Here is a 24,933-nt window from a genome sequence, read left to right as displayed (position 1 = left end):
CAGTTGGGTACCACTGCTATACACTGAGACATAAAGTGAAGAAGAACATGTATGTACACACACACACACACACACACACACACACACACACACACACACACACACGCACACACACACATACACACACACACGTGCGCGCACATGCACGCACGCACATGCACACACAAACATATAACGCTGTCTTAATACACAATGTATACTGTAGTGTAGAAATGTGTGACATCATTCTAACACAGATGTTCTTTCTTACACACTAACCAACGTGCATGCACACCACACTCACACACACAAACACACTCATTACGCACACATGTTGCACCAGAACTGTCAGTGACGCAGTTCGTAACACCCTTACGTAAATGAGAAACGCTAGCATCTGTTGTTTAAAGGGAGGGAGACAGACTTGGGAGAGTGGGTAAGGGGGTTTATGGTGCATGACATCATCTGATCTAATAGGCCAAAGTCTGCGGATGGCGGGCCAGATTACCCTGCAGGATAGATTTCAAAGTAGTATGGATAATCTGATTATCTTGGATAGGTTTCATGGCTCTTTTGCTTGTGGACAGCATCCCACCAGTAGGGGCATATGCAGCGACTGAGGCACAACTGAGATGTGCAGTCAGTATACAGTGGATAGATCATGCTATAAGATCAATACGTGGTGGCTTGTGGTGGCCATATCTTGATGCATTGAATACATAGGGACACTCCTCTGCATCATCAGTGCCCATACCCAAGTTGGGAGTTGGAGAAAGGGCCTTGCTGGTTGGAGTTTACATGTTCTCTCTGTGTCCCTATAGCCTATAGGGTATACGTCTATACGGTATACCCTCACACAAAAAAAAAAACAGTCATTCTGGTCTCTATACTGCCTCCCCCTGGTCAGCCGGGGCACCTGATGGAGGGGAAAGGATCTGGTTGGAATAACGTGTACCTTCCATCGGACTGCTCACTCCTCATGCATTAAAGGAAGCATGAGCTCAGTTCGGGGCTCTCCCCAGGTTGACAGAGGGATTGTGTGTAGTGCCCAGGATTACAGCATAGACAATTGGCACCGGGTGAAAAATAAATGGGTTACAAAAATTGTGGGATAGCAAAATATAGGGCAACAATGGAAACAAGCCCTGACTTATGGGTTATCCTTTTAGCATAATTGAATGCCACAGACGAAAAACTGTCTAAGTCCACACTATTGATCCATAATGTATAAATGATAGATAAGGGTTCAGGACAACGAGGCCTTTTCGTGGAGGGGTTAGAATGAAATTTGGACTTAGACTGTTTTTCGTCTGTGGTACTCAATTGTATAATCGTACCACTGTACTATTTGCAAACTGTCAGTAAAGTATTCAATCAATCAGCCCAATAACACTAAAGACAGTGCCTTGACGGCTCCAATGTGGATATCTGACCGGTCCAGTGGTTTGTGAGATGATCTCTGAAGACACGCACGCACGCACGCACGCACGCACGCACGCACGCACGCACGCACGCACGCACGCACGCACGCACACAAATCGGCTGGCTTATATGCCTCCTCTGACCCTATTTATGAGCCTAAAAGGTGCAGGAATAGCTTGCACTCTGAAAAAGGAGAGCAGCTTTTCCGTGATTCATCCATTGTGAGGTCACAGGTGAAAATGAGGTGAGTGTCTTCGTGTCAACTTTGACCAAAATTTGATCAGGCCCAGAGTGGGCACTAGAAACCAGTGGTGGAAAAAAGTGTGTGTGTGTGTGTGTGTGTGTGTGTGTGTGTGTGTGTGTGTGTGTGTGTGTGTGTGTGTGTGTGTGTGTGTGTGTGTGTGTGTGTGTGTGTGTGTGTGTGTGTGTGTGTGTGTGTGTGTGTGTGTGTGTTCAGGTTTTCAAATGTATAAAAATTGTTTGAGAATAGCCTCTCTCAAGCTCACAACGTGTCGCATCGCGATGCGTTGTGAGCTTAGATTGGCTATTTTCAAATTACCTAAATGTATATAGGGCTGTAGTGGATAATGTATGTTTTGTAATAATAATCAATTCATATAATTGGTCCTCGCCTGATCATGATCATGATAAAATACCATAATTATTTTCTACTCCTCTCATAGGAGGGCTGTGGGCAGTTCAGAAACCTGTCCACCAGTGACATCATCGATGAGGAATCCAAGCTAATAACTGCAGGCTTTCTATTCCTGAAACGTTATAATGCGATAATGGAATCTAAATATACCTATATATATATTATTTTTTTAATCTTGGTTGAAAGAAGAAAAACAAATCTGCCTATCGATGATGTGACTGGTGGATGGGTATCTGAACTGCCCACAGCCCTCCTATGAGACACAGACCGAGTAGAGGAAAATGGTGGCATTTTCTTTTTCATGAACATTTGTAAGGACCAATTATAGGAAGATTCAAAAGTTGTGAAGTGGTCCTTTATTATCTTTATCATCTTCCTCAATACAGACAAGCCACTTTAGGTCTGTGCAACTGCAACTGCATTTTCCCCGAGAAGGCACCCAATGAATGGGACCCATATGGGGAAGAGCTAATGTTGTGATGACATCATCACAACTTCCTGTTTTTTTCCTGTTGCCACGGACACCAGAATTTGCCTCTCTCTGGTGATTGGTTGGAGATGAGTCAGTGGGGTTTGGTCCAGTTTCACACTCGAACCACAACAAACCAGATTCCTCTAGTTCAGCAGTGTTGATTTCGTCGACTAATATATACTATGACAAAAATGTTCGTCGACTACCTTTTTTCACTCAAATCAACTCAACTCAAACTTTATTTATATAGCACATATCACAACGACCAAAGTGCTGTACAGGTATAAAAATAGAAAAGACAGAACAGTACATAACAAAAGTGCAACAATATGGAGGAACAGAGAGACAATATAAGAAAAGAAAATAGAGCTATGGACAGTATAACATTTACATAATCAGGCACTGTCGAAGGCCACAGAGAAAAAGTGAGTGAGGGACTTAAAAACCTCTAATGAGGTGGCAGAACGAATGTGGAGGGGTAGGCTGTTCCAGAGTCTATAGGGCCGGCCGCTGCAAAGGCCCGGTCACCTCTCATCTTGTATTTGGGTTTGGGGTCGGTTAGCAGTAGCTTGTCAGCTGACCTGAGGGGTCTGGGCGGAACATAAGGGTCACTGACAAAAACTAAATGGAAACTAAATGAAAACTGCTATGATGACTGAAACTAAGACTAAATATATTGACAATTTCGTCAACACATAAAAACTAGCCTAAAATGTTATAGTGACTATAGTGGACAAGAGATCCAGTAGGCCTATAAGTCATTTTACACCTGGTTGCATGCTGAAAATATATAGCTAAAATATATATAGCTAAAATAAGTGTAAAATCAGTCATTAGGAGGGCATCAAGGCCCGCCAAAATACATTTTAGTCGACTAAATCAACTGTCGAATAAAATCTTATGATATTTAGTCCACTAAAACTAGACGAACACTGAGACATTCCAGGTGACTAAAATGTGACTAAAACTAAATGAAAAGTATATATTCAAGAGACTATGACTAAAACTAAAATCTAAATTTGTTGTCAAAATCAACACTGCTGTTCAGCCATGCAGCATTGCCAGAGCACAGGAAAGTCTGACCAAATATGGCAGGCATATCGGCCCACCTCAAGTTCAAGTTCAAAGCAGAGATACCGCATGAACAATGTTAATGTAAACTTTTGAAGTACCACTTATTGATCATATTGTTAGACACATTGAGATTGAAATATAGTGTATGGCTTAATCAGTTATTGTCAGGATTTGTATCACATTACTCATATTATTACAACAATAGAGGCTCAGCATTTGCTGGAAAGATATACTGTCTGCAATGCTCACTCCGCCTCCTGACACACTTCTGTCGTGTGTCATGTTCAGCTATTTATTTACACCGAGCTGCTCTAGTCTATAAGCCACTCAGTTAATAACAGTATATGACAGGTGAATGAGTTTCACCTAACATACCTTACCATGCCTGCATGCCTGCCTAACATACCACAGCAGCAATGTATTATCCCACGAGACGATAGAAACATTGTTTCTCTCAAGTAGGTCACAAGATGATGATGATATGATAATAATGATGATGATACATTATTATTATTATTATTATTACTATTATTATTATTATTATTATTATTATTATTATTATTATTATTATTATTATTATTATTATTATTATTATTATTATTATTATTATTATTATTAATATTATTATTATTATTATTATTATGAGGACTACAGGCCTAGATGCTTATAGGCCTGTTAATACCAACAACATAAAGACATTTGTTTTAGTATAGGCTAAGCACTCCATATAGGACCATGGAAACAAGTCCCCAGGACTTTGTTGTGTTCATGTTTAGTTAATGTCTTAATGTCTGATTGTAATTTGTACCTCTCTTTCTGACAGATTTAAAATAATCAATCAATCAATCAATCAGTCAGTCAGTCAGTCAGTCAGTCAGTCAGTCAGTCAGTCAGTCAGTCAGTCAATCAGTCAATAAATAAATCAATAAATCAATAAATCAATAAATCAACCAATCAATTCATCAATCAATATTGACTGTAATAAATAAAAAAACGAATATAAGAAGCTGTTGCCTGCACCGCCGCGCGGGTTTCTCTCTTTTGCTTACAACATATTTGATGTCAGTCTTGTTGCGTTATAGTGTTTCTGGTCCGCATACGCGAAAGAACACACTTTACGGATCACAAAAGTTTATTAAACCTTACGTTAAGCACTTTCTATATCATAATCGCTTGAGGTAAAGCCTATATACTTGATGCGGGACGTCCTGTTCTATAGGACATCTATAGGGGTACAAACTCTTTCCACCCCTCCGGCCGGCCCGCGCCCAGCTCGCCTCCCTCCATTATCCGGTCTGCAATAGCCTATATCTCGTCATCTGCCCCCGGTGGTGTATATTTGCTTTCTTATCTGTCGGATTCGGTCCACGGAACCACACGACGGACACCGGTTACGCGCGTCTCTTTTCCCGTTGTCCCCCGGACGGACTGGACGGTATCATTATTAACCCCGCCCCTCTCCCTCTCTCTCCTCTCCAAACGGGACCGCAATGATTTAGAAGTTCAGGAATCCCACGTGACGTCACCCTGGGGGTGATGTAATGCTGCTGTAAATAGAATGTATTGTAATCTCGCCTCAGTCCCAACGTGGTTTCTCCACCACCGCCGCTCTCTCTCTCTCCTCTCAGTGGCGTTTGTCTTCTTGCACTTGCGGTGGGGTAGGTAAAAAGCTTTCGCAACTAAAACTTTCATTCACAAAAGTTAACTGAGCTTGTAGCGCCGCGCCGGCATTTGCCACGGCTTGTCGGATTTATTTGTATAGCCTACTTTTTGTGTAAAAAAAAAAGGCTGCCGATTGTTGTGCCGAATAAAAGTTAACGGGGAACCGGCGCTGTCCCGTTTAGGCTCTCTCTCTCTCTCTCGCTCTCAGTCTCATCAGCCGGACCAGTTGACTGCGTGTGTGTCTATTTGGGGGGTGTGACTGTACTGTGTCTGTCGGGACTGTTTATGAGCTGAACAGGTTGCTTATGGACTGAGTCTACACAAACGGGGTCATGTTCTTCTTCTTGTGATCCGCGGCGGGGGTCTGTCTGATTGCAATCATTCACTCGTTTATGTCAGCCCCGACCGACTCGACTTCGGTTTGAACGAGGTCTGACAGTCGCCGGCCAAAGATGGGAGCGGGACTGAAGTGACAAGAGACAGGCTGACTTTGAACTTGGGATATTTGGATAATTTGGATGGCCCTTGCCTACAGGTGATTTTACGTTTTAAATTATTTTTACAACTTTGTGTGCGTGTGAGAGAGAGATACAGCCCAGCTGTGGCGGTTATGACTAATGATGATCATCATGACGTGACAGGTGAAAATTATAGTCCAGGCGAGCATTTGGCGCCCTATAGCCATATTCTAATTGTGCAATGCCGATCGTGGACGCCGTTAGAATTAATCAGCCCTAGTATTGGCAACGTTCCTTGTCGGATTTAGGGGCTATGTATTAAAGCTGACGTCATTCTGCAGGCCGGTTGATGTAAGCACTTTGACAGAAGGGTTTGGGAAATGTGCTGAGTGGGCTTATCTGGGACTAATGCTTCTGATGAGGAGAACACTCCCCCACTCACTAAATACCTTTTGGGGTTTTGGAGGGAAACACTTGATAACAAAACAACCTGATGGCACTAAATCATTGGTTTTCAACCCTTTTTTACTATCAAGGCCCATTATTTATTGGACATTTGAGCCACGGACCACCATATGATGACATTTAGCCTCTCAGACTCAAAACTTTGAATATTTTGTTGTCCATGCTATATTGATGTTGGAGATAACAGGCAAACCTTGATCAAAATAACAATTCTTCTACATTCTATAATTGTGTAGACTTCTTGTAAATTAAGTAATGCAGCGAAAAAAGGAAACCACATGGATACATATAGGCCACACTCTTAAAGATCTATAAGGTTCCATTTGGTTACCAACTCTCCGTCATTTAGCTGGGGGCCACCTGGAACCCCCTCAAGGACCACCGGTGGTCCCCGGACCACTGTACTATGGTTTGCTGCAGGCCCCTTGTCTTTTCTGTCTACACATGCATGCAGTGGTTCTCTCAAACGTTCTAATTTAAAGGACCGGGCCATATAACTCTGAGAGAGTGTCTCAGTTACAGACCTGTAAAAGGTTCCATTTGGAACCCAGAGATGCTCCCTGGGCTGGGCTGAACCCCACTTTGTGATCCACTGGTCTGCACAATTGTCATTTTCTTGCTCATGCTCAAAGTTTGTATTTGTATTATTATTATCATTATATTATTATTATTATTATTGTTATTATACATGTTCACCACACATGCGCAAACTGCAGAGTGACACACATGCACACACAGAGTACAAACACACACAGAGGAGAGTACACACACACACACACACACACACACACACACACACACACACACACACACACACACACACACACACACACACACACACACACACACACACACACACACACACACAGTACACGCCTACCTATGAAGTCACCTCTACAAGCCTTGTTGAGGAAAGTAGGAAAATGGGGGCAGTGGCAGGTTTAAACCTGTCAGAAGTACAGTACAGTCACCTCTCTCTTAGACCCCTCCCACCCTAATTCCTTCTGCTCTTTTTCCTTCAATGTGTCCTCCCTCTCTCTCTCTCTCTCTCTCTCTCTCTCTCTCTCTCTCTCTCTCTCTTCACCTCTCATCACCACTTTAATTTCCATACTCTCCCCTCTCCTCCCCCCTTAACACCCCCCCCCCCGACACTATATCCACTTCTTATGGAGGCATGCACTTTTGTGGACCCCCCCCTCTCTCTCTCTTTCTCTCTCTCTCTCTCTCTCTCTCTCTCTCTCTCTCTCTCTCTCTCTCTCTCTCTCTCTCTCTCTCTCTCTCTCATTCTCTCTCTCTCTCTCTCTCTCTGTCTCTCTGTCTCCCTCAAAGTTTGCCTCACACTCTTTCTCATAACATCAGGACCCACTTAGTGCCCTCTCAGCTCCCTTCACTCACGCACCAATTGTTTCAGAGCACTATACAACTGAGGTGTGTGAGTGTGTGCGTGTGCATGTGCGAACGTGCGTGCGTACGTATTTGCGTACGTAGCGTACGTGCGTGCATGTGTGTGTGTGTGTGTGTGTGTTTATGGGCACGTAGAGATCATTAAAGTCATATACGTGCAGGAGACCGGAGAGAGTAGGAATATTTCGTCGTCATCCCTCTTGGTCGACCCACCCTCTTTGTAGCACCTACACTCGTGCTCCGCCTCCCTCGTCTTATAGACTGTGTGTTCTTTGTGACCTGGGAGTTAATGTAGAGCTAGGATGAGTTTAATTTTGTTTTCCACTGTCCACTATACCATGATTTAAGAAACTCTTTATTTGGAGAAAAAAATCAGGATAAGAACCCAGATTTGTTTTGGATGTCTGAATGTTGTGTGTTAAATTGGTTGTTCAGTTTTTGTTTTGGGAAAATTCATAGAGAAGGCATGGCAGTTACGTTGGAGAACGATGTATCCATAAGTAACTGTTTATGTATTTTGTCATGGTGTATTCATTGTGTATGTACATGTTGTGAGTGTCTTGTAAGCCCGTGCGGGCTGGGCATCTTATGATGTAGGACACTTTCATAAAAACTCGATCTATCTATAGAACAGTGGTGGTTTTCAACCCTTTTCACGCCAAGGTCCACGGACCACCATTTGATGACATTTAGCCTCCTAGACCCGAAACTAAAGGATATTTTGTTGTCGTTGAACATGATTTTGTCCACAATTCCATGCCGTATTGATGTTGGTACCATTAGGAGAGATAACAGGCAAACGTTGATCAAAATAACAATTCTTCTACATTCTCCAATTGTGTAGGCTTCTTGTAAATTAAGTAATGCAGATGTTTAACAATAATTTAACTTCTACACTCTCTTTGGTACATTTGGTACACTGTCAAGAGTTAAAGATCTATAAGGGTCCGTTTAATGGTTACCAACTGTTCATCATTTAGCATGGGGACCACCTGGAACCCCCTCAAGGACCACTGGTGGTCCACGGGCCCACTGGTTGAACACCACTGGTTGTGTGTAGTCATCACTGTGGCTGAGGAGGAGAGGAAAAGAGTCATGGCAGGGTCAGTGTGGAGTGCACTCACCTGACCTCAGCCTCCTGCAAACAAACTGTGTGTGTGTGTGTGTGTGTGTGTGTGTGTGTGCTTGTGCGCGCGCGCGCGTGTGCGTGTGCGTGTGCGTGTGCGTGTGTGTGTGTGTGTGTGTCAGAGAGAGAGAGAGAGAGATAGTCTTCCCAGGAGGCTCTATCACACTGACTTGCTGTCCCAAGGAATGCCTCGGGGGTCAGCAAGTTGACAGGGCTCGCTCCCTCGCTCTCAGTGGAAAATGATGTGCCAGTCAGTATAGCGGCAGCAAATACTTCTAATAAGTCATAATTACCCCCATCAACTACCCTTCCCTCCCCCCAGCTTAATATCTCCGGCAGAGAGTTGCTGAAAGGTCAAGCTGGGTTTAGCATTGCATCCTATAGTAGTGAGTTGTTTTGCTCAGCTTTGAGTGTTTTCAAACATTGAAAACAAAAGTGAGGACTTAAATTGCACAAGATGTACAAGCAGCGCAGCGCGGCACCAAAAAGCAAGCTTGTACATCTGCTATTTTTTGAACAATTTTGAAAAGTCTTGAAACTACTGAATTATAAGAAGGCATTTGTAGAATCGGCCTCTAGGTCTTTGTCCCTCTCTCTCTCTGTGTCTGCTGTCTGTATCATGTTCTGGATGTCCGTCTCTATTTGTGCCCCCCTCCCCCCCTTTCTCATTCGTAGCATATTGTTTTGGTCGAGCCGCGCGTGTCCTTCCCTGACACGCGTTACATCAGCCCTGCGTTGGGAGCACAGTAACATCGAGAACACCCCAGCGGGATTAGGTTCCAACATGTGTCCTCAATAATAATCAATAATAATAATAATAATAATAATAAATAATACCATAAGCTGCACAATAGCACTGTCAGACAGCGAGAACCAGAGACCCTGTGTGTCACGCTCCGAGCGATCCTGACTGGATCATTTTCCACGGGATAGGGTTCTGTCTCAAGCAGAGAACATCCATCATGTGTGACACAGAAGACAAAAGCATTGTGTTGTTTTAGCTTGTTAGAATGTAGCTGAAGGTATCACTTTTAAGCCAGCAAGGCCTGACTATATAGGGCCGATTCTACAAATGTCTTCTAAATCCAAAAACACCCAATTTCTCACCCAGTCAATCATAAATAGCAGATCTATAAGCTCATAGCGCGGTACGGAGTGAGCTTGTATATCTGCTATTTTTGAATTGCCAAAGTAGAAAGTACAAAATAATGGTTAAAGTGGTTAAACTCTAAGATGTATAGCTGCTTTCCCAGTTTCAATGGTTGAACTTGTTTGTAGTATTGGTCTGTGACCTGACCTGACATTGACAATGACTCACAGGTGGTGCAGTGTCTTGCTTAAGGTTACATACAGGATGGATGCTTTGGCAGGGATTTGAACTTCAAACCAAAATAAGTATTCTCTTAATGCAGAATAGAATGGTATAGAATGACAATTAGACATCTCTGGAAAAAGAGTCTATAATTTAACTATAGGCCTACGTCTCTTAAGCATAACATTATTGGTAACTATAGGGATGCAACATTCAATCAAAGTAATCGATTTAATACATTTTAAAACATAATCGACAATTGAATAATATGAATGATTAATGGCCCGGGCGGCTTGCGTAGCCGTCTGGGCACCTAGCCTCGAGCCACCTAGCCTCGAGTCGCGATCCCGCCGGCCTTTGCTGCGTGTCAATCCCCCCCATCGCTCTCCCCATTTGCTGTCATCTGATATACTGTAATCTATAAAAAAAAAAGCAAAAAGCCCCAAAAATAACGTATGAATAAATAAACGATTAATAATCGCCCTTTATTTTGGGCACGTCGTTATAGGTGAAAAGTGAAAAAGAATGATGACACAAAGAAAGAAAATAGTTGCGTCCCTATTGATAACCTGATCTAACAAGGAAAAACATCGATCGCATTATTAAATATGATATGGTTCAGAATAATTTCAATTGACGTCCACTTATTTATAACCCAGGAATATTCTATTCTCCTGACGTGTTTCACCGCTCAAGTGAGGGGGGTTTGTTCAAACTTTGTTTGTTGTTGAGAAACCTTTCTGAAATAATTGGTCCTTTTCATCCGGTCGTGATAATAATGACCTCATCTCTTCTCATTTGGACTATTACAACCCTATGGCTCCAGCAGAGCTCTTCACATTGGCTGCAGATGGTACAGAAATCACAGCTGCAAGGCTTTAGTGATGCTCCACTGGCTGCCATTCAATTGTAGAATGTATTTTTTGTAAGATTTTATTATTGGCCAGGTCTGGCACCTACTGTAGCTACCTCACTAAGCTCTTATACGCTCTTGTGTGTCCGCTCGTAAACAGTGTTGTTTTTGTCGACTAAAACTAAGACGAAAAATGTTCGTCGACTACCTTTTTTCACTGAGGAAAACAAAATGAAAACTAAATGACAAGCTCAAAATGCGTTGCATTGCGACACATTGTGAGCTTGTAGGTCTGCTATTTCCAAATGGCGGAAATGTATATAGGGCTGAAGTGGTTCATTTATGTTTTGTAATAATATTCCAAATCTAGAATGTAACAACAAAAGCTGTCAAATAAATGTAGTGGAGTAAAGTAAAAGTATTGGAAATTGGAAATACTCAAGTAAAGTACTACAAACACCTTAAAAATGTACAGCACTTAAGTAAATGTACTTAGATACTTTACACCACTGCTCAGGTGCAGTTTTACAAGATGAACTGTATATAGGTATAGGTCCAGATGAATGACAAAGCCTTTGGAATAGCCTACCTGTCCTGCATAAGGAGCCCAGTATACTATCGCCTTTTTCAACCCATTAAGATTCTAAAAATGTGTTCCAAACGTTTTTTCTGAAAAAATAGCAGATCTACAAGCTCATAGCCGACGCAATATGAGCTTGTATATCTGCTATTCTTGAATAGAATTTTTGCTCAGAATTTTATTGAAAGGATAGCCACTTGAGATGCAGCATCTCATTATTTAGAGGGGGTCCCATACACAGGGAAAAACATACAGTAGGCCTACACAAATAGACAGCGCACAATAGACAATACAGTACAGATACAGTTATCTTGCTCATCCTCTCCCACCCACTCCCCCATCCCCCCAACTCTCTCTGGACAAGCACATTGAGAGTACAGTACAGTGACTTGAATAGCCAATGTCTAAACTAAATGACACAGATGCTTTCCCGGGTTTTAATGGGTTAAGAACGTAATTTATACAAAAGCATTATTCATCTCGTAGAGCTCGGTACTTTACTGGCTGTCATGTTTGAGTTATTTTTTCTTGTGCTTTTACATCTTGTTTTACTTCTGTTTCCTCTTAACATTTATTATTATTATTATTATTATTATTATTATTATTATTATTATTATTATTATTATTATTATTATTATTATTTATTGCATTGTTCTATTTTACTGCAGTGTTTTATTGTTTTTTATTCCGTTCTCATTATATCTTTTAATTATTGTATTTCTTTGCAAAAACACTTTGTAACCCTTAAAGGTACGATATTTATGATTGTTTTTTTATCATCATCATCATCATTACCCCTCATTTTATTTTAGTCACTACATGCTGTGGGAAGAAATGCACGATAGCGGGAAGTTCAGATCATATGATGATTATGTCACAATTTAAGCGGATGTTTTTCTGTTCTTCTCTCTTTGTATGTGTGTGTGTGTGTGTGTGTGTGTGTGTGTGTGTGTGTGTGTGTGTGTGCGTAGGTTTGTGTGTGACATGAGCGACAAACAGGACAGGCCCTATGTCTGCAGTGCCCCAGGCTGCTCCCAGGTCAGTGATATTGTGTGTGTGTGTGTGTGCGTGCGTGCGTGCGTGCGTGCGTGCGTGCGTGCGTGCGTGCGTGCGTGCGTGCGTGTGTGTGTGTGTGTGTGTGTGTGTGTGTGTGTGTGTGTGTGTGTGTGTGTGTGTGTGTGTGTGTGTGTGCGTGCGTGCGCCGTGCATGCACGCGTGCATGCGTGCGTGCATGCGTTCGCATGTGAATCACATGAGTGTCATATATCCTCATCCCTTATCCTCACTTGTCATTTAACCAGTAAGACGCTCTGAGGGCCCTGAGGCTGAGCGTGACCTCACGATGAAACAACAGGTCTGCCCATATATGCCCATATATGAATTTGTTTTTTTTACGTTGTCAGGCCGGGTAGGGTGTAAAATGTGTGCTATAAGGCGAGACGGGGCCTCGGGCCAGCCCAGTTAGGGCCCAGTTAGTTTTCGCCGGCTGCAGGGCGCAGCTGAACTAATAACTTAGAGTTTAAATGGACCAGTCAAAAGGGAGATATCGAAGAGGAACGATGGTTGGGGAAGGATCAACATATGGAATGTCTGAACAGGTCAGCTCCATCCATATACTGTATGGAGATCTAAGGGTTTGAGGTTTGAGGTCAGATGTAAAGTTGCTGGCCAGCTCCATATATGCAGATCTAGGTGATGATCCAGTATTCTCCATGTATGGCTATTCAGGGTTGGATGAGGTCAGTGTCTTGATCTTCATATATGGAGACGGCCATATATGGAGCGTGTCACGAGGCGTGATGGAATGACGGACATATATGGTGGCGTGACAGACTGATGGACTACTGTTGCAATAAGTGCAATAAGTGTTTCATTGTACACTCTCTCTCTCTCTCTCTCTCTCTCTCTTTCTCTCTCAGGGCTTCCATTCAGAGGACCATCTGGTGATCCACAGGCACAAACATGAGATGACCCTCAAGTTCTCATCCATCAAGGCAGACAGCACTTTTACAGGTGAGCTGGACACGGTGGACCGCTACGGTCGATTCGATTGATATAGAGTCAACTGACTTACAAAAGAAGAACACATGATAAAACAGTATTATCGTTGGTGTTACTTCAACAAAAGGTATACCAGTAAGACGCCTGAGGGCGAGAAAGGTTGCGTGCAGGCATCCGCCTCGTTGTAAGTCAAAGTAAAAGTACTGAAAATTTGACATAACTCAAGTAAAGTACAAATACCTCAAAAATGTACTTAAGTACAGTACTTAAGTAATGTACTTAGTTACTTTACACCACTGGTTATGTGTCTTGCAAACGGTTCGAAAGCTTCTGTGTTCACAGCGCGCAAGTGTCGTGCGACTTGTGTGGAAATAATCGCTCATTACGACAAATCTACATCTCAAAATAATTATCCCTACTGTAGGTACAGTACATATTTGTGTCTCTCTCAACCAGTTAAAACATGTACAATGCATATAGGGGGCGGGGCTTGTGACATTTCATTGCTGTCAGGAGGAAACCATTTTTGAGGTTTTTGATTTTCTTTTGCATAAATCAGTGCTATTGAACACTCTTTACGTCTGTGTGTTGGTTAAAAAAAATATTGACCCCATGAAAAGTAGTAAAAAGCGCTTTGGACAAAACTCCATTGGACCCTCAAACTGTCTGCTAACTCCACCACTCATGCAAGTAATTGACAATATATAAAGTCACAACACCAACTTTGATGAGGCAGCTATTGCTTTGTTTTCAAAATATTAAGGATTTCTTCATTTCCTGAAAAATGAGTTTTTTGGTTTCTTCCCGACAGCAGAGATATGGTTTTGGAATAGTGCTTATTTCCTCACTCTTTCGACTGCTCTCTCTTCGTTTCTGTCCACTGTACTGTTTGAACGAACTTGAAATGCCTTGGATACATCATCCACGATAGCTGTCACTGATAAATAAATAACGCCTAATAACGCCAGGGAGAACAATAGTCTGGAGACAGCCAGCAATTGTATCACAGCACAGACTCCCCCATGCACCTGCAACTCATATTCCCCGTCCAGCTGGGGCTCATAGCGTAGCGTTTTGCTTCGTATGTGGTTGCTCTGATCCTATGCCAATATTTTGGCTTTGGGTGTCCCTTATTGGGACACCTTCCCTCTTCTTTCATTCCCTGTATCCTCTCTTCATATTCTCATCGCTGCTTGCACTGGCCCCACGCCAGTCAGTTTTAACATTGTCTTGGCCCCCGAGGAATGTGTGTTTGTGTTTATGTGCATGCATGTGTGTGCATGTGTGTGTGTGTGTGTGTGTGTGTGTGTGTGTGTGTGCACGCACATGCGCGCGCGTGTGTGTGTGTGTGCTGTGTGTGTGTGTGTGTGTGTGTGTGTGTGTGTGTGTTTATGTGCGATGACCTCTTTTCAGGATCAGTGCTTGATGAAAAAATGATGACTGCAGGTTATACAGTATGAAATCAGATAAGCTTGATACAGGCTTCGGTCCCACAGGCAGACTGTGCGGTGAAACAGATCTGCTCATGTTGCAGCATGTACAGTACACTCCATCAGATTAGAGAAAACATATACTGTACTGTGAGATGCAATCGTCGCCCTCAGACCCACTGTTTTTTTATTTTATCTTTTTTACTACTCATTCTTCTACCTGTCAAATGCTGCTCTGTTGTTGACACTGTTGCCACAATTGTTCACTTATAAAGTTGTCTCTTTTCTTTTAAAAGGATTGGGTTAAAAGGATCCCTTATATGCCTTAATAGTTAATACATTATAATTGCGATGGGAGTGGGCCCTATTGAGTGAAGGACGTGCTATTTCTAAAGCAGTGGTTCTCAAAGTGGGGTCCGGGGACCCCCAGGGGTCCTTGAGGCAGTTCCAGGGGGTCCCCAGCTAAATGATAGTTTGGAACCAAATAGACCCTTATGCGTCTGTAACTCTGAGAGTGTAGAAATGGAGTGTACATTTGTACACTGTCAGAGTTAAATTAACAAATTCACAATATGAATTGGGGTCCCAGAGATAGAAATGCTATTAAATGGTGGTCCGTAGTCTTGTCAAACTGAGGGTCCATGAGATTAAACGGGTTGAGAATCACTGCTAGAGCCGTAAAAATCTTCTCTCATGGGGTCTCTGGCATATCTCTTCAAATGGGGGTCCGCGGGCCAATTAGTGTCAATTTGGTCCTTGACATGAAAACGTTTGGGACCACAGTGCTAAAGTATCATGTATTGAGCTCAGGTCCTCGTGACTGACAATTAGCATGTGGTCCAAGCACCAAATGGCTGAGCCACCACCACGCAGGCACCCGTCACGTTGTCTTTGTTCATCTATTACATAATGAGGCCTAATGAATTACCCGGATATTCCAGAGAGACTTGCTGCTTTGTGTCGAAGCTCAGGCTTCTATTCTGCCCTTCATTAACCACTGGTGTCCTGCATGGTGTCCATATTTGTGGGAATGTCATCATATGGCCTGGGCTCTATATGCACACACGCCATTTTGGAAAGAACTTGGGCCCCTTCTCTACTTCCTTCACAGGTGTTACCGAATGAAGGCTCTGTTTCCATTCTGGTCAAATATTGTGCATGTCATTGCCACTGGAAACACTCTGCTACACCAGTGGGTCTCAAAGTGTCCTTGGGTGGATATTTAGCTCCACCAGTGCTGTGTGGTATAGCCTGTGTTGTAAATGGTAAATGGTGCTTGTATATACAGTTGGAGGCCATCAATATTGTCCTTTTCTTTTTGCTGAGGTTTGCGTGATCTGCGCAAAAGGACAGTTAACCCATTTTGGGGGGGAACCCCTTTTGGTGTTTTAAACATTGTTATAATTTAGCTATTGAAAAATAGCAGATCTACAAGCTCATAGCGTGCCACCGAGTGGCGCGCTACGAGCTTGTAGGTCTGCTATTTTTGAAAAATCGTGAAAATATTTATTTCAGAAAACTGGAGGATTTAGAAGGATTTTTTTAAATGTTGAGGTCAGGCCTAAATGGGTCAAATGATAAGGGACAATATCGGTGGCACCCAACTGTATATTGAAGTTGCAGTTTCGTCCAAAGCGATTTTCAAATGTGCATTACATTCACACACAGATGGCAGAGCCGCAGGAAACCATAAATGTTCATCGGGAGCAAGCAATTAGGGGTACAGATTCAAAATGTTCATCTTTCAGGACACGAAAAATTAAAAATATATATTTTTCAGGAAATGAAGAAAACCTAATATTGTGAAAACAAAGCAATGTTGCCTCATCAAAGTTGATGTTGATGACTTTATATATTGTCAATTACTTGCGTGAGAGGGGGAGAGGTGTGGTGGAGTTTGAGGGTCCAATGGAGTTAAGAGGTTTAATTGGTCCAAAGCGCTTTTTACTAATTTCATTGGTTCACATGCACAGACGTAAAGGGTGTTCAACAGCTCTGATTTATGCAACAAAATTAATTAAATCAAGAACCTCAAAAATGGAGTTAGGTGGTTTCCTCCCGACAGAGATGATGATTTTGTAACCCATTGTTTCACCCAGTGTTATCTAAAGTAATCCTGGGCTCTACACTCCCTCCGCCAACCTGGGGAGAGCAACGGACTGAACCCCATGCTTCCTTCTATACATGAGGAGTCCAAGCTGCTTCTTTTCACCTGACAGGGGGGAGTTTACCCGGTTAGACGTAGTGCGTGGAACGAACACGTTCATTCAAACCAGTTCCTTTTCCCTCCATCAGGCACTTCGGCTGTCCAGGGGGAGGCAGTATAGAGACCAGGATTACTGCATGTTTTTTGAGAGGGTATACCTACCCTAGGGGACACGGGGAGAACATGCAAACTCCACACAGAAAGGCCCTTTCGCCAACCCCACCTCGGGTATGGGCGCTGATGACGTGGAGGAGGGAACATGCACCTCACTGCCTGCTTTGTCCCCCAGCGCAGTCACAACACTGTCACGTGACACCGTTTGTCTGTAACCATAGAAATGGCCGTCTGCGTTAGTGTAAACATCAGCGCGACCCCTGACCTTGCTGGTCGTTTTTCCTCTGTCCCTTTCTCTCACTGTCTTGTCCCTCCTCCTCCTCCTCCTCTCTGTCTCTCTCTCTCTTCATTGTCCCACCTCCTCCTCCTCCTCCATCTCCTCCTCCTCCTCTCTGTCTCTCTCTCTTCATTGTCCCACCTCCTCCTCCTCCTCCTCCTCCTCCTCCTCTCTGTCTCTCTCTCTTCATTGTCCCTGCTCCCCAGTGGTGGAAAGTAACTAAGTACATTTACTTAAAGTAGCTATTTACGCAATAATATGTCACATTTTTAATTACCTTTTTCTTTTTCCTTTTTTTGGTATTCAGACAGTCAGCAATGGGTAAAACGCTCCCCAAAAAATTGAGTCTCTGTGACACATCTAGGGGCCGCAATCTGCATTCAAAGATTTTCCTAGAAGCTTTGTCTACTCCCCAATTGGTTAGTCATTTCTGCAGGTTTTATTTTTATTTTTATTTTTATGATGTCACGTACATACCCTCTATAGAGAGTCGCAGTCCCGCCCCCTGTCATGACACCATGCCCAGGAAATGATTCCCAATGCATTTTTCCCATAGACATTTATTTAAAGACGGTTACGCCGCGGACAAAGCCAACTGGAGTTGTGACAAATCATCAACAATATTTTGGACCAAACAAATAATTACAAAGAAGAAAAACAACAAAAAAAGTGTTGTAACCTGCCGTTTCTTTCATCTTTCTAATTCTTTTTTTGGCCCAATTTTTTTTGTTTGTTGTCATGATTTGTCACGACAAGAGTTGGCTTTGTACGACGCTTAAAAGGTCTCTAAATAAATACATTTTGAAAAGTCTATGAGGAAAATTAACGGAGAATCATTAATTTCCTGGGCCCTGGTAGGGGGCGAGACTGCGGCGCTTTATAGCCACGGTTCCCAAAGTGGGGTCCGAGGACCCCCAGGGTTCCTTGAGGGTGTTCCAGGGGGTCCCCACCTAAATGATAGTTATAGGAACCAAATGAACCCTTATGGGTCTGTAACTCAGATAGTGTACAAATGGACTCTCAGAGTTAAAATAACATTGATTTTATGATGTCAATTGTGGTCCCAGAGATAACCTAGTGTCGCATGTCCAACTAGGGGTTCTTGAAATTGAAATGGTTGAGAATCACTGCTAGAACCGTAATAGAAATCTTCTCTTATGAGGGTTCCTGGCATATCTATTCAAATGGGGGTCCGCGGGCTAATAAATGTCGATTTAGGGGTCCTTGACATGACAAGGTTTGGGAACCACTGCTCTGTAGCGTGCCTCCTGCAGGAAATCTCAATTCAAAACAAAGACATTTTGACCTTTGACCCTTGCCTGTTTAGACTGTGCAGAGAGGCCATTCTGATCTTATCTCACACACACAGAGAGAGAGAGAGAGATGTGTTACCATGGAGACCATGGGGTGACAGACAGTTGATTTAGAAACAGCAGGAGCAGCGAGGGACTAGTATGACGAACAAAAAGGCAGACATATGTGTAATCGCATACCGTGTGACTCCTATGTGTCTCCTCTCCTTTGGTAATTTGACGTGTGCGTGTGTGTGTGTGTGTGTGTGTGTGTGTGTGTGTGCGCGCGTGTGTGTGTGTGTGTGTGTGTGTGTGTGTGTGTGTGTGTGTGTGTGTGTGTGTGTGATGCGTGTGTGCGTGTGTAGATCAGACCCCCACACCTACCCGCTTCTTGCGGAACTGTGAAGAGGTGGGCCTGTTCAAGGAGATCGAGGAAGAGTTTCTACAGGCACAAGAAGAGGAAAAGAACAAGGTAAAACGGAAGAAAAATAATGCAAAGTACGAATAACATACGCATGCACACGCACACGCACACGCGCACGCACGCACGCACGCACGCACACACGAACGCACGCACACACACACACACACACACACACACACACACACACACACACACACACACTAAATAAATACATAAATATGAACAATATGAATTGTTACTGAAAAAGAATCATGTACAGTCAGCAACGCACACATACAAACATAAATACATACCAAAATCAATACAGCATGGAATTGTGGACCAAATCCTATCCAACGGCAACAAAACATTCTAAGTTTTGGGTCTGAGAGGCTAAACCTCATCAAATGGTGGTCCGTGGCTCAAATGCTGAATTCATGATGGGCCTTGATACAAAAAGGGTTGAAAACCACTGCTGTAAAAGATGGCAGATGAAGTGCGTAATGTAGTTGACCGTGAGATCTTCCCGGCTGCTGTTTTGAGTGACATGTCCGTGCACGGGAGAGCAAGGGAGACAGACCCAATTAGACGACCACAGACATCTGACCTGGCAGCAGGAAAGACACACCAGGCGATCGCATTATCCTGCTGGGAATTGAACATGCAGTCGGTGGCATCGAATACGCAAACATGACATACATTTTGAACACACGGTTGCACAACATGAATTTGAAGAATGCTTTGGATTCATGCCTTTGCATGCATGAAAAGCTTTCACGCACACGCGCAGTCGCGCACGCACGCACGCACGCACGCACACACGCAATGTGGACACATGCTCTGATCATCATCATCATCATCATCATCATCATCATCATGGCAGAACACACAACGCAGGCAGTGTACAATTTACAATTTACAATTGTAAAGTCCAAAAAAGGTCAAAGCTGCATGCTCTTTCCAATGTCCCCCTATACAGACTCTCTCTCACAACGGGTCTTCCCGTCCGCACCACCAGCCACCATCCCAGCACCAGCAGCAACACCAGCTCAAGCCCCCCCAGCTGCAGCTTCAGCACCCTGCAGCCCATCAGCCTCAGCAGCATGCCCACCCCCAGCCATCGCTCCACCACCACCCCCATCTCCACCCCTGCTTGCCACATGCCCAGGGCCAGGCCCACGGCCCGGCCATGATGGGGCCCAGCTGCAGCCTGGCTGCCCCGCAGGCCTCCCAGTCTGGCTCCGTCATCACCACCCAGGCCTCTTCCACGTACTCGGGGTGAGTACGGGTATGGATGCTATATTGCTAATATACACACTATCAATTTCCATGCCACCCATTGGAGTCAGCGCTCTGGAGCGCTCTGCTGGCAGTGCCAGCAGAATGCACGAAAAAGGACGCAAAGAAGACCCCGCAGTTTTCCCCCGAGTCGGCAGCCTAATCTTGCGATAGAAACGTTAATATGCTGCTAACCGGGAGGTCGCGATATTTTTTGTTATTGAGCTCCTAACATCGTCCCTCACCCCATATCACCTCAATCGGAGCCTCTAAAGGACTTTAAAGATCGCGTACACAGAGTATTGGGATCGCCATCATTGCCTAGCGACGGGAAATATCATATAACATCGGTAAATATAATGGAATTAATTCTGGATTAAATAGACGTTAAACAAAAACCCGAGAAATCCCGGGTTTGTCATAGATTGTGTTATAATATACAGTGTGGCACAAACACACATGCTGTAAACGCACAGACGTCTGAACCCCCCAATCCCCCTCCCCCTCCCCCCCTCCCCTCCCGCACGCTTCATCACACACAATTTTAAAACGGATAGCCTATATCCTCGTGTAAATGTTTCCTTTTCTCACTCCTCTATTTCCGCTCCCTTCCCCCTCCCATCCCATCTCACGACGCAGCCTGTTTTGGCGGGACTGCAACTCGTTGGTTCCGTCTGGCGCAGACTGGCAGCTCCCATACATAATTTATCACCGCTCTAATGAATTGAGAGAAAGAGCGGAGGGGGGGAAAAAAACACGCAAATGTACGTGAGAGAAAGTCAAAGGACAGTCGGCGGCAGGGGGGGGGGGGGGGGGGGAGGGGGGGGGGGGAGAGAGAGAGAGGTGGCGGCAGGGGGGGGGGGGGGGGGAGAGAGAGAGAGAGACGTAAGTATAAAGTGGCGAGACACTACGGATAGACCGTCAAACAGGCAGTCGGCAGACAGACATTCCGCCCACAGTCGCCCACCCCAACTCGTCCCAGCCTCCCTCCCTCCCAACCCAACCACCCATCACTCGTCTCACCCCCCCTCCCCCCCGCCTTTCCATTTGACATAATCCAGTATATGCCTAAAGAGGCAGGCTGGCGCACCATGGCCTGTGTGGCTTCTTCCACGAGTCTCTCTCTGGTTTATCACGCGGTTTGACAGGCGGGGTCTGGTATGGGTTCTCCCCCGTTCCCCCTCTTTACGGTTTGACAGGCGGGGTCTGGTATGGGTTCTCCCATCACGCGGTTTGACAGGCGGGGTCTGGTATGGGTTCTCCCCCGTTCCCCCTCTTTTCATCTCGGCTCTCACTTCCTGGGCCTCTCTCTAGTCTCACTGGTTGCTCAGCTTTTGGGCTGCCCGTAACTCAATACGCACTTGAGCTTGAGCCCATCAATATGCGTTGTCATCCCTTGTTTGTTTATGGAACAGAGTATAGCACTGCCCGGAGTCCAGAAGCCTATCAGACTTGGCCAGTGGTGGAAAAAGTACTCACATGTTTTACTTTGCTTAATGTACTTAAAGTACCAAAAGGACAAAGTGCTCATTATGCAGAGTGTCCCATTTCAAGTTTTCAAATGTATAAAAAGTATTTTGAAAATAGCAGATTTACAAGCTCACAATGTGTCGCATCGCGACGCATTGTGAGCTTGTAGTTCTGCTATTTTCAAATGGCCGAAATGTATAGGACTAAAGTGGTTAATGTATGTTTTGTCATAATAATCAAAATCTACAAAGTAACTATAACTAAAGTTGTCAAATAATTGTAGTTGAGTAACAGTACAATATTTGCCTCTTAAATGTAGTGGAGTAGAAGTAAAAGTATTGGAAATTGGAATTACTCTGTCTCAAGTAAAGTACAAATACCTCAAAATTGTACTTAAGTACAGTACTTAAGTAAATGTACTTAGTTACTTTCCACCACTGAAAGCCTATCACACTTGGCCATGAGATGTGCGAGCTAGACCGTTGACATCAGACGGCTGCACTTGTTTCTTTATTATTGTTGTATTAGGTGGTTGACATGGTATCAGGGAGAAGCATATTTTCTTCATTATTAACGGATATTTATTGTTTTTTGGATCGTTTTTGGATCATTGAGCAGACGAGAACTGGTCAAATGTCTTTGTTTGGACTGCAGCGGGTTTTCTTGGGAATCAGACACTAATATAGTGTCAGCAGCTTATAGTTTGTCTCCAAATGTCCCAACACTCAGTAATGTGAATGTCTGAGTTGCACACATAAACCAAGGGCTCTTGAAACCTTTCAACTCTTGAGAGAGAGAGAGTTGTGTTCTCATGCCGTTTTTACACAGGCTCCTCAAACTCACATCGTTTCCACAACACAGGCCCACCAGCAAAAGAGACCTATCGTTAAAAAGGGTTCAGTCAGGAGGAAGGGATAGAATATATTTTTATTGAATATAAAATTAGCGATATAATTATTATGGTTTGGCGATGAATTGGATCTGCTTTTATGTACTCTGATAAAGCGCATCAGTCCCAACCATAGGCACTCCAAATGCACTGAGTTTCCGGACAGAATTTGCTCTGTGCATGTCTGTCAGGCGCTCATTTAACCTACGTACCTCTCACAGTGTAATGTCAGATTTCCACATGTCTTCCTTACGATCGAACGATAGGATTCCGTTTAAGCATCTGCAGACAAGACATTTTGTGTAAAAAAAAAAAGAAGAAAAAAACTGGAACTATACATCCCGAAAGCCGAGAACAGAAGCCATCCATCATCTGTTCATCGTTTCCATTCACAAAAATATGTTTTTATATATCTTTACATTATATATGCGAATTTCTATTTATGATAAGCAGCGAGCTATATAATTATGATGATTGATGATTTGGATTTATATTTGGATACATCTGAAGCGGCTAGGAGGCGTCACAACCGCTTTATCCACTGATCATTGTCAGAGTTGTGGGAGGCAACAGTCTGGCAACGCGAGACTTATCGTTTTAAGTAACCACGATAAGTGCTCTTTAAAGATCCTCTTATAACACGCTGTAATTGATTAAGAGAGTGATTGTAGTATAAGGTGTCTGTGAGCATGAGAGAAGCACATTATTGTGAGCAGAGCAAGACCCCAACCAAGAGTAGAACAGTCAAGTGTAGAATTGTAAGACTTAAGGTGCGTTAAAACCTGAAGATATAGATTTGTTTCCAGTCGCTTCAATCGCTTCACTTTTAGCATTGGTAAAAAACATGAAGTCTCTCCGCTCGCATCGCGCCGATTGGCTGTAACCAAATGGACCCTGCTCGTTCACGGTTCACCCAAGACGGCTCGGTTCAATATATTTAACATAAACTATATCATTTATGAGCAGAAAAATGAGTTCCTTTGTCTTTGCAAAGGGCTTGTATGTTGTTGTTTTTTTCAACCAAAACCAAACGGCCTAAACATTTCCGGGGTTCCGGACAACGTCAACGCTGATTGGCTGTCAGGACGCGATGGGTGGAGTCGGGGGACGCAAGCTCTGCAAGCTCATAGCGCGAGTGCCGCACTATGAGCTATGATCTTGACAGGAAGTAGCTCATAACATATCTACGGTGGATTTGTATGAAACATTTGCAGATAGAAAGAGGATAATTCAAGCTTTTCGTACAGCTGCAGTGTTGGTGAGTTTGACGTTGTTTAATATAATCAGATAGGACTTTTCTGTCTGGATGTATAGGCTGTCAATGGGAAATTGCATCTAGTTAGCACCTTGCTGGCAAGATGGCCGCGGTCTGCATATGGTCAATAGCAGAACCCCTGACTCCGTTTGACCAAAATGCAACACAGCCTTAATTAGTTTCATCGATAACACCTGGTGAAGGCCCGGAAGTATAGGAAGTTACTTTCAAAATGGCGTCTATGTACATAAAGGGCCTATTGCTCTTGCCTGGGACCCCCAAGTATAACGCCCCTGACGGTGAGGTAAGCTAGTTTGACCGTGTTTCGGGGCGCAGTAAATCAGTACCAGCTGAAACAGGACAGCTTGTTTCTGGTGGAACACTCCCATGTGTTGCTAAGTCAAGTTCGCGGATCGGGTGTCCCACTGTTTCCCCTCGTGTTTACCAGCCCGTTGCCATGGCGACCCAGTATCCGAGAGTCTGGCGGCCGGCCCGGTCCGACTGTTGTGGTTACGTTCAGAAACGCTGTTTTGGTTCGTCGACTTTTTCTTTCTCTATTTCGCTCCCTCTTTCTCTCTCTCTCTCTCTCTCTCTCTCTCTCTCTCTCTCTCTCTCTCGCTCCCTTGTTCCCACTCTGCTTGTCGTTAAAGTTGGCCGCGTGCTCCAGATTCGGCGGTGACATCATCAGCGATGACCTCAGCGTAGTCGGATTGGCCGAGTGCCAGCTAGGGCCCTTATGTCAGCGGCATGCGGCACCGTGGGTTCCTGCGTCCTCTCTCTCTCTCTCTCTCTCTCTCTCTCTCTCTCTCTCTCTTTCTCTCTTTCTCACTCTCTTTCTATCTCACTTTCTCAGTCT

At 43.9% G+C, this 24,933-nt stretch overlaps 1 protein-coding gene across 1 annotated transcript in view; it reads left to right on the top strand.

Moving 5' to 3' along the window:
* The first annotated feature begins 5,636 nt into the window (after positions 1-5,636).
* Positions 5,637-24,933, top strand: part of creb5a (cAMP responsive element binding protein 5a) — a 45,354-nt gene continuing 26,057 nt past the window's right edge. The window contains exons 1-5 of the mRNA XM_079522303.1: positions 5,637-5,799; positions 12,434-12,500; positions 13,382-13,475; positions 19,148-19,254; positions 20,165-20,463. Of these exons, the coding sequence (XP_079378429.1) occupies positions 5,783-5,799; positions 12,434-12,500; positions 13,382-13,475; positions 19,148-19,254; positions 20,165-20,463 (584 nt within the window). The 5' untranslated portion in view covers positions 5,637-5,782. The remainder of the gene's footprint in view (positions 5,800-12,433; positions 12,501-13,381; positions 13,476-19,147; positions 19,255-20,164; positions 20,464-24,933) is intronic.

The sequence above is a fragment of the Electrona antarctica genome (assembly GCF_951216825.1).
Source record: "Electrona antarctica genome assembly, chromosome: 15".
Lineage (NCBI taxonomy): Eukaryota > Metazoa > Chordata > Actinopteri > Myctophiformes > Myctophidae > Electrona > Electrona antarctica.
The sequence above is the reverse complement of the archived record's forward strand: the minus strand, read 5'-3'. Positions and strand labels throughout refer to the sequence as shown.